The 18,381-nt window shown below is 43.9% G+C and overlaps 1 protein-coding gene across 3 annotated transcripts in view; it reads right to left on the reverse strand.

Moving 5' to 3' along the window:
• PML (PML nuclear body scaffold) overlaps positions 1 to 18,381 on the reverse strand; it is a 47,810-nt gene that overhangs the window by 14,879 nt on the left and 14,550 nt on the right. For all 3 annotated transcript variants that reach the window (XM_090270025.1, XM_090270027.1, XM_090270026.1), the window contains exons 4-5: positions 4,084 to 4,664; positions 1,980 to 2,050 (exon numbers count right to left, since the gene is read on the reverse strand). In XM_090270025.1, coding sequence (XP_090126151.1) covers positions 1,980 to 2,050; positions 4,084 to 4,664 — 652 coding nt within the window. The remainder of the gene's footprint in view (positions 1 to 1,979; positions 2,051 to 4,083; positions 4,665 to 18,381) is intronic.

The following is an 18,381-nucleotide window of genomic DNA, read 5'->3' on the forward strand; positions in this document are numbered from 1 at the left end:
CGTTGCTTCCTTCCTGGTTCATAGACCTGACTCTCCTGGGGCAGCTGGACCAAGCCTGCTCACATCTGTCCTTTGCACTCACAGTGTTATCCACGTCCTTGCCCCCAGCTCCCCGCACCTGTCCGGCCCTTCCTCCAGCCTATAAGTGAAAGACCACAAGAAGCTCTGCAAAAAGAGCATTCTTCTGAAGTTCCAAGTTCAAACTACTTAGTAGTGGGTAGTGAGAGGTCACCTCAAGATAAAAACCCAGCAAAAAACCTAGACCTTACATGGACAGGATGGGCTTTCTTACTGCTCATCAACCAAGAACTGGCACCTGGAAGACAGTTGAGATCTGGGGACCCAGGGCACTTTCCATTATGCTTCATATGATTTCTTTGAGGACATTTTTTCATGATAGCACTGAATGTAATACAAAAACAACCTAAATATGCATCAACTGAGAACTGGCTAAATAAAGCACGCTATAATCATTCAATAGACCACTACACAGATGCAAAAAGGCACCAGGAAGTAGTATTTCATTGGGTGAAAAAGCCTATATTATGAATACATGGTACTGTGCTACTACATATGTGCAAAAAAAAAAAAAAAAAAGAAAAAGAAAAAGAAAAAAAGGAAAAAGCAAATATCTCTAATTGTATTTACTTGTAATTACATAAAGAAGTTCTTGAAGGATATGTAATAAATTAATAAAGATAGGTATGTGGGCATAAAAACTGACAGATGAGCGGCAAAGGTAGAAGTGAGACATTTATCTCTACGTTTTTATTTCTGACCATATGATTATATTACCTATCCAAAAACGAAAATGTCATTTTTAAACTCTTGATGCTATGTATATGGGGATGCAATACCCAAGGCAGGAGTTGGCTTCTAGCCCAGTCCCTAGCTGACCATGTGGCCTCTGGTGAAGCCACACCCTCTCTCTGGACTTGAACTTCATCCTCTGTAAAAGGGGGGATTAGACTCCATGCTCTCTCCTAGTTCTAAAATTCTCAGATCTAAACTCCTGTCTCCTCCAGGAAGCCTTTCCTGACTCGTCAGCCTCCAGCAATCTCCCTCTCCTATGGGCTATGCCACAGCAAAGCTAGGAAGGCTTGTCCCCCTGACCACCCCCATCAGAAGACCTGCTTTCCATGGATGTCCAATCAGTTCTGGGCCCAGATCCTGGGCAGGCAGACCAAAGCAAACCTGGATGAGCAGGATGGGGAGGAGACCAGATGCCTGGTTCCAGAAAGAACCAAGGAAGCTGACCCTGGTGGAGAGTGCCAGGCATGCAAGTTTCCATGAAGGCAAGTCAAAGCGTCATTGCATTTCTACCCAGAGATCAGAGTGACTGCCTTCAAGAACGAGTGAGCTTCCTCTCCTTGGAGGTGTGTGTATGAAAGGGGCACTGCAGAGGGAATGCCAACATTAGAGGGGGTATGGGCAGTTTCCAACCCTGAGAAACTATGGTTCTTGGATATATGCTAGCCCTGAAATCATACCAACAGAACTCATGCTTCTGGGACGAGGTCTGCCTCCCGGCCCCATTCTCCATTCCTCTCCAAGAACCATGTGTGGGGGAAGAGGAAAGAAAGGTCCACATGTTGACCCTAGGAAAAGCCTCAAATATCTGCGCTAGGGTGCAGGGAAGGGAGAGGTCGCTAGGGGTGCCTATCAGTGACCACCACTTTCACCTCCTGTCCACTCCTGGGCCTAACTGCTCCTGAATCCATCGAGAACTCATGTCCCAGCAGGAGCTACTGTGGCATTTAGGAACCCAGAGCATCCCAGCTCCTCCTTTCCTCCCTCCCACCGAAAGCTCCAGTCCAGCCACTTGCTGTCCATTTCTCGGGCACTCTCTCTGCTCTACTGACTGCAGACACAGGGACATCAAGACTCAATTTCCTTTCTGACACCGAAGAACTCCGAACTCCCCATCTCCCTGCCTGCTGGACGTGCCACCTCCCCATCGGCCCTCAAACCCGTCTCACCAGGTTGATGTCCAAGGGCTCCCTGGGGGTGCTGGGGGCCTCGGGGCTGGCTCTCCTGGGTACAGCTGCGTCTGGATAACACGGAGAAGGTCATAAGCAAGTAAGAGACATCTCTGGTGAGAAGTATCCTGGCCTAGGACCATGACAGAGGGAAAGGGGGGTGTCCCTGTTGCTTTTCCTAGAGACCCATTTTCTGGGGCCTCTCCCAGAACTGGAGCAGCTCCATGGAGGGTCTAGCAGTTGGAAGAAAAGCTCCCTGGTGGCAGTGGGTATGAACCCAACCAGACGGAAGAAAGGGGTGGCATTAGCGAGCACTTGCCTTTGGCCCCAAACAAGTGCACCTCTCTCCATCTCCGGGCAAACACCAAAGCAAAGTGTGTACCAGGCTAAAGGTGTGTTACTGCTCACTGACTTCTCTGCATACAGTGAGAGCTCCATGGTACTCTTCTGACCCACAGCCTGGTTTTTACTAAGTCTAATATAACACTCTCATGCTTTAGATTAAAATATGTAACTCCTTTCTTTGCTATTGTCCAGCTATAACACCCAAGGGAAGCTGTTTAAAAAGTCTGTGGGGTCATTTCCTATTGATGCAGTAACATTCATTGCCTAGGTGGAGGAGGGACAAGTCCACGCCCACTCTAGGACTATACTTTTATAATCCATGTCCATCAGCTCCAAGGGCAGGAGGGAGTGAGTCCTCTATCACTGGCACCTGCCCTGGGGACTTCAGATTCTTAGCCTCCCTTCCCTTTTTCACACCGGCTGTCTAGAGCTGATTCCAGACTAGAGATATCATCAAAAAAGCCATTAAAGCTTCATCCTGGAGGTCCTCTTGTGCACTCCCAACCCTTCAAAATCTCCCTGGCGTTTACAGCTCTGTGGAGTTGCTACGACTCTTGAATTTGGACTGCAGAGCCAAGCACATCTCTTTCTCCAGCCATGAGATATGCCCCATTTTGCCTTCCACTTGAGGTGAGGCACTGGAGGGCTACTTCCCACTTCCCAAGGGCCCAATACCAGGCAAGGCCCACAAAGTGGTAGCTGGTTCAGATGGCAGGCCATTCTGGGGGCAAATGATCTTCACTGAGCCATAGTGTACTTTTGGGGAAGCACTCAGTCACCCCAGGCGGGTTTGTCAGCCCCCTTCTGCCCTAATTTCATTTTCTAGTTCATTTCTCTGTTGCTGAACATAGGCGGCTTAAGAAAACTTCCTGGAGTGGTTGGCTCCTCTGGGGCTAAAATGATATCGGGTCTCATTCTCAGCTCTGTAGTTTCTCAACTTCCCCAAGGGTCACAAGATCACAGCTAATCCACAGGGTCTTGTAAATTATTGGGTTGGCTAAAAAATTCCATTTAGTTTTTTCCATAAAAGATACATTTTTCATTTTTACCAATAATTTCATTGCTTTGGATATTTTGAGTATGTTGGCTATCCCCCACTATTGGCTTCCAGTGGGTAAAGGCCAGGGGTGCTGCTAAACGTCTTCCAATGCATCACATAGCCCAACAGCAAAGAATTATTTGGCCAAAATGTCAATAGTACCAAGAAACTTCGCAAGCCACTGATGACACATTCGATCAGTCACAGCCCCTTCTCCATACACTGCACGAACCTCTTTTTGCGTTTCAGTTGCATTTTTACTCTTCTTGAAATAGTATAGTGTAATATGCTGAAAATGTTGCATATTTCCTTCCATCTTCAATATTAAAATGGCTGCACAAAAATTCACCAATTTTGATGTGTTTTTTAAAAATACACGCTGATATAACAGCTGTCACAATGAAATCTAACAAAATTGTTTTGAATGAAGTTAAAGACAACTAAGCACTGCCAGAGCAATCTTACAAAAAAACAAACGAATGTTTTAGCCAACCCAACAGTAAAACGTGACCCCTCTGGATGGCTGCAGCCCCATGTCAGGGCCTCCTTTGCCCCTTATTCGGTATATACCTACATATGATCACTCCCTAGAGACAAGTTCTAAAACCCATTTCTATAAGGAAATGATATTTTTCTTCCCCACCTTTCTCAGAGAGCTGCAGCAAGGCACAACTCTTAAATGGTAAACAGGCCAGCAATGAGGGTTGCTCAGGTGCTTACCTGTTCCCTGGGTGATGCAAGAGACAAGGTCCTGCAGGCACACCTTTAATTCCTCGAAGCTGTCAGTCCGCACGGCAGCTCGCAGGCTCTGGGGCTCCTCCTGGCGCAGTGTGTGCAGCGCCTCACGCAGGAAGCCGTGCATGTCCAGCACCTCCTGGTCCGAGGCGTAGCGCTTCATCCTCTGCACGAGCGCGCTGCCTGTGCGGATGCGCTGCAGTACAGCATCCAGGTGGCCCAGCTGGCTGGCAATCTTCTGATACTCGCGCTGGTGCCGGGTGTTCACTGCCTCCAGCAGCTCGCTCTCCTGTGCCAGCACGTGTGCTACTAGCTGGCGCACACGTGCACGGATCACCTCTTCCGTGTCAGTGCGCAGGCGCCCCAGCTGGCTGATGGCTGAACGCATCTGTGCCTGTGCGGAGCTGAAGGCATGTTCCTGCTCCTGCAACGCCTGCGTCATGGTATCCAGCTCTTCCTGCCTCTGCTGGATCTCTGCACTGATGTCGCACTTGAGGTCACTGTGACTGCTGTCCAGGAGCGCACACGAGCAGCACTGTGGCTTGGTGCAGCCTCGGCAGTAGATGCTGCAGACATATAAGACAGACCTGATTTAGGGCTCTCCTGCCCTTTTCCCTTTTTTATTACATTCCTCTTTTAAAATTATAAAACTCTGAATCATGGTACGTTTCCAGGCTTGTACTTTCCCCAATTCGGTGTTTGTGGTTATGGTGAAAGCATCCAAACTACCAATAAATCATTAGAATACAAAAAAGTTACTTAAGAAACAATGGCTACCCTCCAGCCATGAAACAATACAAAGATATATTTTTTAAAAAGCAGTCATCTCTTCCCACCATTCTGAATTTCCTTTCTCCACATGTGAGGTAACCCGGTGACTGTCCTCCTTCCACACCGCTCTCCACTCAACTCACCTTACACAAATATCCAGACTACCACAGTTGCTTAAAGAGTTGCAAGGACTTGATTCATTTCATCCCACTTCATCCTCACTAGAGCCCGTTAGGGAAAATGACTATTATCCTCATTTCACAGATGAAGAAACTGAGACATTCAGAGATTTAAAAAATGGCTCAAATAAATACAGCAATTTGGGGGGGGGGGCTGATGCTTATACTTTAAAAAATGAGATCATGCCCATTACTTTGTAACTTCTTCCTTTAACTTTCATTCAGGATATTGTCATTCATCTTTTAAGTATAGATCTCATGTATTTTCTTTACTAGCCCATTATATTCCAGAAGAACCATAACAGATTCAGTCATTCTCCTATTAATAGACATTATAGTGATTTCCTGTTTATACATTTTCTTTCTTTTTCATTTTTGGCCAATATGGACAATGCTTTATGTTGCCTAATGCATGGATGCTTTTGCTTCTATGAAACAGATTACAAAAAATAAAGTATTGCCAGATCAAAGAATGTGTATCTTTTTATTTAATAGATTTCAGCTAGCAGACAATTCCATAGCATTTACTACATGTCAGACACTATCATAAACATAACAAATATAAACTCATTTAATCCTCCTAAAATCCTATGGGGCAGAAATTCTTATGCCCATTTTAAGGATGGGGAAACTAAACAAGAGGTAAAACAACTTGTTCAAGGTCACACAATCAGTTAAGTGGTAAGAGTCTAGATGCAAATTGTAGTAGGCAGAATAATGGCCCCCATCCGTATACTAATGTCCAGAACCTGTGAATATGTTAGTTTATGTGGCACAAAGGGCTTTGTACGAGTGATTACATTAAGGATCTTGAGGTGGGGAGATCATCCTGGATTCTCTGGATGGACCCAATATGATTACAGAGGCCTTACAAAGGAAAGGGGAAAGTAAGAGAGTGAAAGAAGGGAGAAGCGATAATGGAACAGAGGTCAGAGTGATACTATCCAGCTAGCTTTGAAGATGCAAATGGGTCATGAACCAAAGAATGCAGGCAGCCTCTAGAAGCTGGAAAATGCAAGAAAATCAACTCTCTCTACGAGCCTTTAGAAGGAAGACAGCCCCACTGACATTTTGATTTTATCTCAATGAGACCCAATTCTGATCTCCAGAGCTACACAATAAATTTGTATCGTTTTAAGCCCCTAAGTTTGTGGTAATTTGTTATAGCAGCAATAGCAAACTCATATTAAAACACAGGCAGTCTGGCTCAGAGTCCATGCTCTTAATCATTGCAACATTGCTTCAAATATTACTAGGAAAAACATTGTTACTTCCCTGGAAATATTGTTATAATTTACTCTCACCAGCAATGATAATACATCAGCCCACCTAAGGCCAGGAGAAAGGCTCTCAGCTGGCTACTTTGGCTTCATTTACTAAGATTAACTTGTCCTGGAACTGCAAACAAGACAGCCTGAGAGCCAACATAACTTGAAAATCAGAGCACTACGCACTGGTCCTCAGCTTTGCTGGCTCTCAACCTTCCCGAATCACCCAAAAAGGTACGGTCTCAGGGCTTGATCCTCCAGATCAAGGAGACTTACTCTAGCCTAGACGAGATTTCCTGAAGAGCCCAGAGAGTGGGAAAAGGGACTGGGGTTGCCACTGGCTCATGGGCATTCAGCCACTCCAGCCTTTGGGCATCTGCTCTAAGTAACGGAGACCCATTACCAAGAGACAGGGCCAGTGACTGAGATAAGCTGGAACAGAGAAAAGAGCCTAGCAGATGTGGGTCGGCCCTCAGCTCTGTGCCCTTGGCAGGTCACTTAACCTCTATGCACCTCAGTTTTCTTCTCTGTAATACTGGGATAATTCCCATCACATATGGGAGTGCTGTAGAAGATCACATCAGAGAAGTCCTATGTTCTTAACAAAGACTATGATTACTATAATTAAAAGGCATGTCAGTGCTCACCAATGTCACTATTAATGAGAAATGCTAAGCAATTATGAAAAGAACTAATAACTCTACAACAGAGGGCAATGAGGCAATACCCATCAAAATCACAAATGTAGCCCTGGCTGGTGTGGCTCAGTGGACTGAGTGTAGGCCTGAGAACCCGGAAGGTCACTGGTTCAATTCCCAGTCAGGGCTGCCAGCAGGCTCCTTGGTTGGGGGTGTGCAAGAGGCAAATGATCGATGTATTTCTCACGCGTCGATGTTTCTCTACCTCTTCATCCCTCCCTTCTCCTCTCTCTAAAAATAATAAAATCTTTTTTTAAAATCACAGATTTATTTATCCTTTGACCCAGCAATCCCCCTTCTAGGTCTCTATTCTGCAGCTCTATCTCCACATGTAGGAAATGACATCTCTACAATCCAACACAACCCATAAGGTAAAGAATAAAAACCTGGTGGTGACACACACTACAGTGTAGATGATGTGTTGTGGACTTGTGCACCTGAAACCTGTATAACTTTGTTAACTAGTATCATCCCAATAAATTCAATAAAAGGAAAAAAAAAACAAACCTAGGTGCCCATCACTAGGCAATGAATTACATCCATTATGATGCACTGTACAATGGAATACTATGAAGCTATAAAAAACTAAGTAAGCTCTTTTTTTTTCTTAAGTATATTTTATTGATTATGTTGTTATAGTAGTCCCAACTTTTTTTCCCTTTACTCCCCTCTGCCCAGTACCCCCCTTCCCTCCAGCAATCCCACACCCATTAGTTCATGTCCATGGGTCATGTATATAAGTTCTTTGGCATCACCCCTTCCTATATTATTCTTAACTTCCCCCTGTCTAGTTTGTACCAACAAATTATGCTTCTTAATCCCTATGCCGTTTCCCCATTTCTTCCCCTCCCCTCTCCCAGCTGATAAACCCTCCAAATGATCCCCATGCCTATGATTCTGTTCCTATTCTGGTTTGCTTAGTTGGATTTGTTTTTATTTTTTAGATTCAGTTGTTAATGGTTGTGAGTTGTCATTTTAATGTTCATAATTTTGATCTTCTTTTTCTTAAGTAAGTCCCTTTGACATTTCATATAATGATGCTTGGTGATGATGAATTCCTTTAGCTTTACCTTGTCTAGGAAGCACTTCATCTGCCCTTCCATTCTAAATGATAGCTTTGCTGGATAGAGTAATCCTGGTTGTAGGTCCTTGTTTTTCATCACGTTGAATACTTGTTACCAGTCCCTTCTTGCCGGCAATGTTTCTTTTTGAGAAATCAACTGACAGTCTTATTGGAACCCCTTTGTAGGTAACTCTCTGCTTTTCTCTTGCTGCTTTTAAGATTCTCTCTTTATCCTTAACCTTTGGCATTTTAATTATGATGTGTCTTGATGTGGTCTTCCTTGGGTCTAGCTTGTTTGGGACTCTCTGTGATTCTTGGACTTGTATGTCTATTTCCTTTGCTAAATTTGGGAAGTTTTCCTTTACCATTTTTTAACTTAAGCTTTCAATTTCTTGCTCTTCCTCATCTCCTTCTGGCACCCCTATGGTTCGGATGTTGGTATGTTTAAAGTTGTCTAAGCTTCTCTTCATTTTTTTCAATTCTTGTTTCCTCATTCTGTACTGGTTGACTGTTTTTTTTCTTCTTTATGTTTCAAATTATTGATTTGAACCCAGTTTCCTTCCTTTCATCATTGGTCTTGTGTGGATTTTCTTTCGTTTAATTTAGCATAGCCTTCACTTCTTCCCTTATGCATTTGCCGTACTCATGCATATCTGTCAAGTCTGTGAGCATCTTTATCACCAGTGTTTTGAACTCTACATCTGTTAGGTTAGCTATCTCCTCATCTGTTAGGTTGGCTATCTCACTGTCGCTTAGTTCTCCCACTGGAATCTTGATCCGTTCCCTCTTTTGGGCTGTACTTCTCTGTCTCCTCATCTTGACAGGTTCCTGTGTTTGTTTGCTTCTGTGTCTTAGGTAGAGCTGTTGCTCCTGTTATGTTGTAAGGGGTGGAGCCTTAGGTATTCATCAGTACAGGGCGACCAGTTTCACCACGTTGTGGCGCTGTATGTGGAAGAGGAGTCTGAGAGGAAACAATACCACTTTGTTAGCACTCGCCCCTTTTCCAGGCACTTCTCCCCCTTTCGTATGGGACTGGCACCTCTCTAGCTGTTGTCCTAGCTGTCGTTCCCAGAGTGGGTGGATCTGCAGACGTTCTAGGACCGTGGGGGCCCTTTAAACAAGCAGACTCTACTGAGAGACCGATAGTTTCTTCTTCCGCCCCAACCCACGCTGGTTTGCACAGTCAGAAGCAATGAGGCTTTATTTTTCCGGGCCCTGGGACCGTGAGCTGTGTGGTCTGGTCTAGTCTGGTGCTGGGAGCACTCCCCCAGGTGTCCCTCCTGACTTTAAAATGTGTGACTGTGCTTTCGCCAGCCTGCTGCTGCCACCACTGCTGCCACCACCACACTGTGTCTCTCTGTCCCAGCTCTGCCGCTCCTACCTGTCTGGATGAGTATTTCTTCTTTATATCTCTGTTTGTTGGACTTCCATACAGCTTGATTTTCTGGAATTTCTGGTTGTCTCTACTTTCGAGGTAGTTGTATTCCTTCTTAGTTGTGGAGGGAGACGCAGCATGTCTGTCTAAGCCTCCATCTTGGCGGGAAGTCTAAGGAAGCTCTTTATATGGAAAAATCTCCATGACAAAATGAGGTTAATAATAAGAGTATTAAGAGGATAAATGAGATAATATATATAAAAGGTTAGAACAGTGAATAGCATATGAGTGTTCAATATGTGTATTATGACGTGTATTTTAAGTAAAAAAGAAAAAAATCAAAGTGTAGACAGGTATGTATAAAATGCTACCCTTTGTGTTAAGAGTAGAGAAAAATAAGAAAATATTAATATTTCATTATTTTTGAATAAAGAAATATTTGGAGGACACACAAATTAATGAAAGTAATTATGTGTGGGGCAGGATAGATGTGGAGGGAGATATTTCACTGCATGTCTTTTAGATTGCTTTCATGTGTGAACCTTGTGAATATATTACCTGTTTTTTTAAAAATAACTTGGGTAACTTCACAGGATATAGAAATACAGGAAGGAGAACTAGAGCCAGTTGTTATTTCCCCTGCTTTGGACCCATAGGAAAGTGGCTGAGTCTGAAGTTGGCCTTCCTTCCTTAGAAAGACTGCTCCAAGCCTGGGAGGGGCACACCTCAGGTGGTCTGGCTGGAGGGTCAACCACAGTCTCTGCTTGGTTCTATTTCTAGGCCTCCTCTGCCCTGAATGGGGTCTCTCTAGGGAAAGCAGTCACCGCTCCACCTGTGGATGGAAGTGGACAATTGAAGTAGGTCTCTTGTGAGTTGGTTGGCCTGAATCAAACATCCTGGGTCCAAAAGCCCTCAACATTCTGATATATCTGAGGTGTAGCTCCTGTATTGGTATGACCCATTAAGGGGCTGTCTTGGGACTAGAAATGACCTTCTTGGCCTAGGATTCCTTCACCCTCATTCAAGGGACAGTCACTGAGCACCTGTGTTCTTAGCATTTTGGGGGAGCCAGAGGTGAGGTGGACAGCACCCACAATGAGCTCCTTGACAAGAACCTAGACTTAACCAGACAGAGAGTGGAATAGCTCTGGAAAGCAAAACGAAAGTTATTTGCTCCTGGAATACTCAAAAGAATGAACTAAAGGTTCATTAGTAAGTTGCTCAGTGAAGTGGCTAAATTATCCCAGAATTAAGAGAAAATAACTTAATTTTATCCCAGCAAAGCAAATGAAAAGAAACATGGAAGAAAATCTCCACACTGCCATTTACAACAGCAATTTTTAAAAAATTATTATTATTATTATTTTAATGAGAGGAGGAAGCAAGAAAGAGAGGGAGAGAAACATCAATGTGTGGTTGCCTATCTTGCACCCTGATCGGGGGACCTGGCCCACCATTTGCCCTGATTGGGAATCGAACCGGTGACCTTTTGGTTCTCAGGCTCTCAGGCCAGCGCTCAATCCACTGAGCCAAACCAGCCAGGGCCACAACAGCAATTTTTAAAGTGTGTGTATGAAGTGATTGGCATGGTGCCAGGTACACAATGGACGTTCTGGAGCCATCAAAGAAGAGGAGCATTGACTACATACATACACATGGATAGCCCGGCTGTGGCTGGATGGACTTCTCAACCTCACACAGTAAGGTAACATCAACACTAAGTGTGGTCTCAGCACTGCCCCTTCCCAGTGTGGACAAGCCACCCCAGTCCAGCCACGCCTCCTGCTGGATTAGAGCAGCATGCCGCTTCTGTTTTTCTAGGCTATAGGGTACCTCAGACATGCAAATATCCTCTGAACACAGGAAAGGTGGAGGACAGCCAACCCCAGTACAGGAATCCAGGGCATGGCCTGGCTTGCCTGAAGGGCAACTGAAAAACTCCAGTCCACACCCCTTCCCGGGACACACACAAACAAAATGGACTTGGAGCTTTCACTTTGGTGGAGTAGCAAGGAAAGCAGCCTCCTTTGTTAACTCAAATAATTAGCTAGAAGACATTTAAAGGGACCCATCAGTCATTTACACAGTAGTATGACTACATTTAATCAGACTGGTTTCCTGCTATCCCCTGGGTGCCACAACGGACAAAACAAGATTTCTGAAGCCAGGAGAGATGGGTAATTGTAGAGCCTGAGGCACTTACAGAGAGTGAAAGCATTATCCCTATGGCCCTCCCCTCTTCAAAATATTCATTGATTGACAAGAAGGTGGCTGAGATGGGATGACCTGAGGGTTGAGAGAGGAAGATACTTGAGATACTAGTTAAGATACCAGTTTTAAAAAGCAGCAAGGAAAGGTGAGTGGAAGAAGCCTTGTCTATTTCATACTATTGTTTTATGCTGGCCCCACACCTAATAATGAGGATGAGAAAGTTTGTGCTTTTTTCCCTTCCCCAATCTTCTATGCACGTCCCTGCTCCCAAGACATAGGGCTGGAATATTCACAGTATACAATGTTCTGTTGGGACACACCACTCACTCATCAGGTAGCAGGAGCATTGCTATGTGGGCCCTCTCACCCTCCTGCCCTCTTTATGGCAGTGAATGGCACTACCTGCAATTCAAAGGCCACTCAAGCCAGAGACCAAGGGAATTCCAGATTATTCCCAGTCCTCTACTGCTTCAACAATAATTCATTACTGTCTTGCTGATTCTACCTTCATTCACTAAAGAAAGAAAGAAAGAAAGAAAGAAAGAAAGAAAGAAAGAAAGAAAATTTCTGAGTACAGGCTGTGTGCAGGCATGCGGCTACAATATAAAGATGATTAAGGGAGAATCCTGGGTCCTAAATCAGTTCCCATTGCTACTGCCTTTGTTCTTGCCCCAGTCATGGCTTATCTCCTTTTGCACTGTCCCTAATAGGGCTCCCTGCCTCTGGTCTCTCCAATCAACCCTTCCCAGTGCCACCAAGATGTTATTTCTAAAATGTGATTATTGTCATATGCTGCAGTGGCTGCAATGATGCCCATCAGAAGTACAGCTGGAAGAGTATATCAAGTGCAAGAGATTTTTAAAGCATCATATAAATTATATGTTCATAAAGGAGATTTGGTTTTTGGAACAGTTAGGTCACTTGGAGAAATTTATTGATTTTATAATAATGCACTATAATTATGTAGTATTGAATATTAGTGAACATTAATGCAACATGAATTTATAGGCCAGTAAATGTTACAAGATAATAAGACAAAGTTTATTACATAGATAAGTATAGCAATAATGAAGCTATATAAATCTGATCTCATTTCACGAAATGAAATGGAAAGAAATGGACACAGCTAAAATAATAAATTGATTAAAGCCATAAATAAGAAAAACAATATTTGATAATCAGGGTAACAATAATTTAATACTTTATGGGTTAAGTAACATAGTATAAAAGTAGGCAGTTCTTCTGTTTAGTCATACCAATCTTGAAATACCCTACCAACTCTAACAGCTTTGGCAGGATAGATCTGAATTATAAAATATGCCAAAGCAGGTATCTGTTAGAAAATTAAATGACTCAAGTTAATAATTATAGTAAAGGTTAACAGACCCTGGTGACATAAAAACAGGCAGTGAATCCTATATGATACAAACAATTTTGATATTCTCTAGTACTTTTATAAAAATGTGCATACAATGACTTTATGTAGCTTTGAATGTATACTGTGGTTCTGATCTTTGTTAGTCAATAGTAATTAAATAAGTTCCTACAAATTGCAGTAATACTATTAAGATTAGTAACCTTAAAAAAACCTAAAAATAATAAATTAAAAATTGTAACACTAATGATAATAGAGCAAGAAGAGGAAAATTAGGAGGGAGAAGAGTAATATAAGAAAATGTCACTGAAATGAACACTGTGGTTAAATTAATAAACTTCAAGAATGAAAAAATATTAATAAATAAACTGTGCCTCAGACCTTTCCTCATGAACATCTGATGTTGGAAGACAATGCAACCAAGTCTACAAAATTCTAAAAGAAAGAATGTGACCAGGTGTATCACTATACTCAGCTAAAATGTCATTCAAGTATATGAGTAGCCACTGGACAGTCTCGTTACAAAGAAGGCTTTAGGAATTCAGAAACAGCTGTCCTCCTGGAAAAAAACTGCTGGTTGATGACATCCATCCAACCAAGAGCTGAATCAAAATTAAAAATCCATGGAAAGTGATAACAAAGTAAAAGGACCAGTGCTGTCTCCTGGAGCCATTGTGACACGGAACCAAGACTAGATATCAATACATGGGAGGAAACCATCCTGACCTTTCAGAGCAGAGGCTCAGTCACTTCTGTCTAAAATGGAAGTGTTTTATTAAAAGCAAACTATAATGACTGCTGTCCCCTAAAGTCTTAGTAATTGTTTTGCTTAATCTTAAGAGATCTTTTAGGAAAATATTTTAGGATGAAGAAATATTTCTTTTAAGCTTAGCAGATCCAATTTTACTTCAGTTCCTTTTCCTTCCATTAAAGTCAAGGAAAATTAAATTTTAACATTGCTTAAATAGCATGCTTCCTTTGAGTAATCCAATTATAAGGGAAAGTACACTCTGAGTTCTAAACAAGCGACTTACAGAATCCTTTTTTGCAACTCAACCCAGCTGTTAGTAGAGGAGGGCCTGAATGCAGAGGCCAGCAGAGCAGGACAGGAGCGCAGGCTGCAGTCAGGAAACCCTGCATCCGTGTGGCCCTGACTCAGGCTAGCTCTCCTGTTTGAGTTAGCTCTCATTAATACTCTGGCCTCTTGCCTCATTTATACAAGGGGAACAGTTCTCTCTTCCTCAATAATCTTACAGGAGGCTTTAGGACTTAAGGATCAGCAAAGGAGAAGCATCTCAAAGGATAGAAAAGTGACCTATTGCATTAACAAGAAGTTGAATCCAACCAGATAGCCCATTCTCTGACCATACTGGAAAAGGGCAGCTGCCTATCAGGAAGGGGCTGCCAGGCACCAAGAGTTCAGTGACCTTCACCTGAGGCTGGCATCGGGCCTGTTCCTGCTCCGCTGCATTCCACATACCTGGAATCTTTGCTTTCCTTTTACCTGCAGTGCTTGCTGCTCATTTTTCTAAGACACAGGAAGGACACACGCCTCTTTCTTTCTGTACCATGCAGAACCCGACTTCCTCTTTAGGGAGCCCCACACTCCCCATTCTCAGCCTATGGGGAAAAGACTCTCACTCTCTGACGCTGGATTTCAGGATGAGGATGTGTACCCTTTGGAGCTGCTGCAATCATTTGGCAGCCAAGAGGGAGAAGCTATTCTGTAAATGGAGCTGATCTGGAGGAAAGCCAGGTCATAAGAAATACAAAGAAAACTGGTCCTGGTGACACACTTTCAATATCTAATAAGGTTAGGCCAGAGGACAGCTCCACCTCTATTGACTTACTTAAGCCATTCACTCATTTTTGCTTAAGCCACTAAAAATCTGTCACTAATTTATACATTTGTTTTACTTGAAACTCATACACACAAACCTCCAATGTCAAGGTACAGCTCAAATGTCAAGTCTTTCATCTGGGTTTCCCTGATCCTCCCAATTAAACACAACTTTCCTCTCCTTAAAACTGCCCCAGCACTTTATCTGACCATATCTTCTGATAAGTATGGGTTCCTACCACAGAGCACAGGGCTGTGCGTACCCACAACTTACTGTAGACAGAAACCCTCCATAGATTCAGACTTCAAAGACAGGTATTCTTTTTCCTGCAGCAACAGTAATCACAGTGCCAGGCATGAAATAAATGCTTGATAAATGATTATTCAATGGCTGGCTGGACAGGTAGATGAATGTGGTTCCAGGTAGTTTGCTCTTATGAGTTAGGAATCAATGACAAAAGCCTGTTAATTTCCAGACTCATTGTTAAAAATTCTTCTAAAATGTCTAAGGCATCCGTCCCTGAATAGCAAAGCCTACTCTTTACAGCTGAAGAAAGCAGAGACTGGGCTTGAGGAGAACTGAGACAGGGACACAAACCCTAACCCTCATCTTGGCTTGGGTTACAGGAAATTCCTCGCTTCTTTCTCCAAAACATAAAAGGACATTGGTGGGGAGTGTCACATCCTGAAGCTTGAACAGATGGGGTGGGGCAGTTAATCCAGGACCATCAAAGATGATAGCCAGAAAGAGCTTGAATTATAGTTGAATGGAGAAAACAAAAGACTAATTAATAAAGTTTGAGAGGTATGATGAGATCACAAACTGAGAAAAGGTTTCCCAAGACCAGAGGCTGGAATAATTGGCAGCAGATCAGGGAGAGGCACGCCAGGCATGCCAGGGGAGGATTACAGGGCAAAGGTGGACATCATGCAGTGGCAAAGCTTGTGGCAAGGAAGGGGCAGTGGCAAAGCTCATGGCTGAAGAGGAAATGGAAAAGACAGATCCTGATGGGCATGCTTAGGGCTGGGGCTGGGAGAGGAAAGCCAGGGGCCAAGGGTGCCAACTCTGAGGAGCTCTCTCTTGCCCTCTTGAAAGTCTACATCCTAGGTGTCTGGCTGGCCTCCTCATCCTGGCTGCTGCCGGGAGTTAGGGCATGGCCAAATGACACATTTTCAAGTTTTTCTGTGTTCACCCAGGGGCCTTGGTTTCAGAGCCAGGAGCAAAGGCTTCTTTCATGGGGTGAGGGATGAAGAAGCTTGAAGGTAGAGTTGTTTGAACAACATGTGGGTAAAAGGGATTCCCTCAGCTCCACTGGCATCCCAGGTACATATTACTTCGGGGCAGAGTCCCCATCACACATGATGGAAAGGCTGAAGTCACCTTGACCTTTAGGTTAGACAGGCCCTGACCTTCTCTCCACTCCTTCATTTCTGTACTCCTGCAGGCCTCAATCCCCTGCACCAGGGCCTCAGTCTCCCAATGGGGGTCCCTTTTTCCTGGTCCAGAGTCTTTGCTTCAGTTTCTGTTGGGCAAACATACCCAACAGCATGGTGGGAAATCTCAAATTCTTTTATTTTATTTTATCTATTTATATTTAGAGAGAGGGGAGGGAGGAAGGAGGAAGAGAGGGAGAGAAACATTGATGTGCGAGCGAAACATCAACTGGTTGATTGCCTCTTGCACGTTCCCAACTAGGAGACCTGGCCCGCAACCCAGGCATGTGCCCTGACCAGGAATTGAACCAGCAACTGTTCGGTTTGTAGGCTGACGCTCAATCCACTGAGCCATACCAGCCAGGGCTCCTTAAATTCTTAATGGAATTAAGTGAAATATAAATAAGTATGCAGCCAAAGAAGCAAATACTGGTCTTCCTGTTCCCACACTCACCCACTTCAATCACAGTAGCACAGTGCAGAGAGGACCTGATCTTTCCACTCTCTGCCTTCACACCCATCAGTGGGTTTCCAACAGAATCCCCATAGGGTGCCACACACAGTGTTCTACAGGACATTCACTAGTAAAACAAGAGTAAATTGCCTGAGGAAGGAGCAAGCTGAGAACATTCTAGGTTCTGGAAATTGCTGGACAGAGTCCTGACTCCTCCAAGCTCACCTCGTCTGACCCCAGCTCCGCTTTCATGCACACCTTGACTTGCAGTTCCTGAAATGCAGCAGACTCAGTATTACTGCCTCTGTCTGCTCCTTTCCTTCCATGCCCTTTCTCCTTCCTTATGTCAGCCTATGTTGATACCCACTTGGAAGCTGCCTTCCCCAGCAGATACAGACTGGGCAGGTGGCCTTTTCTGAGATCGCCCTCCTTTGTGACTGCCTTCCTTCTTCCTTCTGCCCTTTTACACTGACCGAGCACACACCAGTCAGGTATACTAGCAAGGGAGAATCTAAGCAACAGGCAGTGTGATGAAGGGAACTATCAAAGCAGAGTGACTGAGGATGGTGACTAGGTTTCCCCACGGCACTCTGCAGCCTTGACTGTTAATCACAGATCTAGTTCCTTGACTAGACTGTGACCTCACGGAGCACCAGGGCTCTATCTGTTCATATTTATACCCTATTACCTACCAGAGGGCCTGCCACACAGTAGGAAGGTGGGCTGAAAGAATGGATTCCATAGACATGGTAATCAAATGCCAATGGCCCCAGTTTAAGAGCAGCTCTGGTGCTGCTGTCCAACCACGTCCTAATCAGCTCAATGGCAAAGGATCGAGTGATTTATTACTGGAGAAAGTTGTGAGATATTTCTGTCACTGAGGTTTTGTTTAGAAAAAAAAAACAAGTTGAGTTTTTCCAGTAACCACTGGTAACTTATAAAACAATGTGAATTGTGTGTGTATAATTCTTAAGCAATCAGGTCAAATTTTTTAAGCCATCTGCCATGCTCATGGATCTGAAATCCTGTCCTCTTGTTGGCTGAACCAGCCTTGCCCATTGTATCTGGGGAAAAATCCACCCCTGACCCCACACTACAGGTGGGACCACTTGTAAGCTACCACTATCTGGGGCAGAGGCTCCATCCTCACTGAAGGAGTGTGAGGTGGAAACTGTGGTTATATACCTGCTGCCAGCCCACATCAGCTACTAAAACATTACAGCCTAGATGTCAACATTTACATATAAGCAGATGACCCAGAATCACAGGACCTGTGAAGAGAATCAGCAGCCAAAATGGGGACCAAACTGATTCTTGGTACGCACTTGAAAAAGGGTAATACAGCAAACATAGAAACATCTAAAAATTCTCAGTTTGTTTTTCAGGGAGATTAAAGAACATACTAGATACAGAAAACAAGAATAGGCTGAGAACATGAACCTTCTGGCAATAAAAAAACACGATTGCTAAGAAAAACAAAACAGCCCTGACTGGTGTGGCTCAGTTGGTTGGGCATAGTTCCGCAAAACTAAAGGTCACCTAGTTCAATCCCCAGTAAGGGCACACACCTGGGTTGCAGGTTCAGTCCTAGTCAGGGCGCATGCAGGCAACAAAC

This window comes from Furipterus horrens, unplaced genomic scaffold (genome assembly GCF_987537825.1).
Source record: "Furipterus horrens unplaced genomic scaffold, mFurHor1.1.pri manual_scaffold_3, whole genome shotgun sequence".
NCBI classification, from domain to species: Eukaryota; Metazoa; Chordata; class Mammalia; order Chiroptera; family Furipteridae; genus Furipterus; species Furipterus horrens.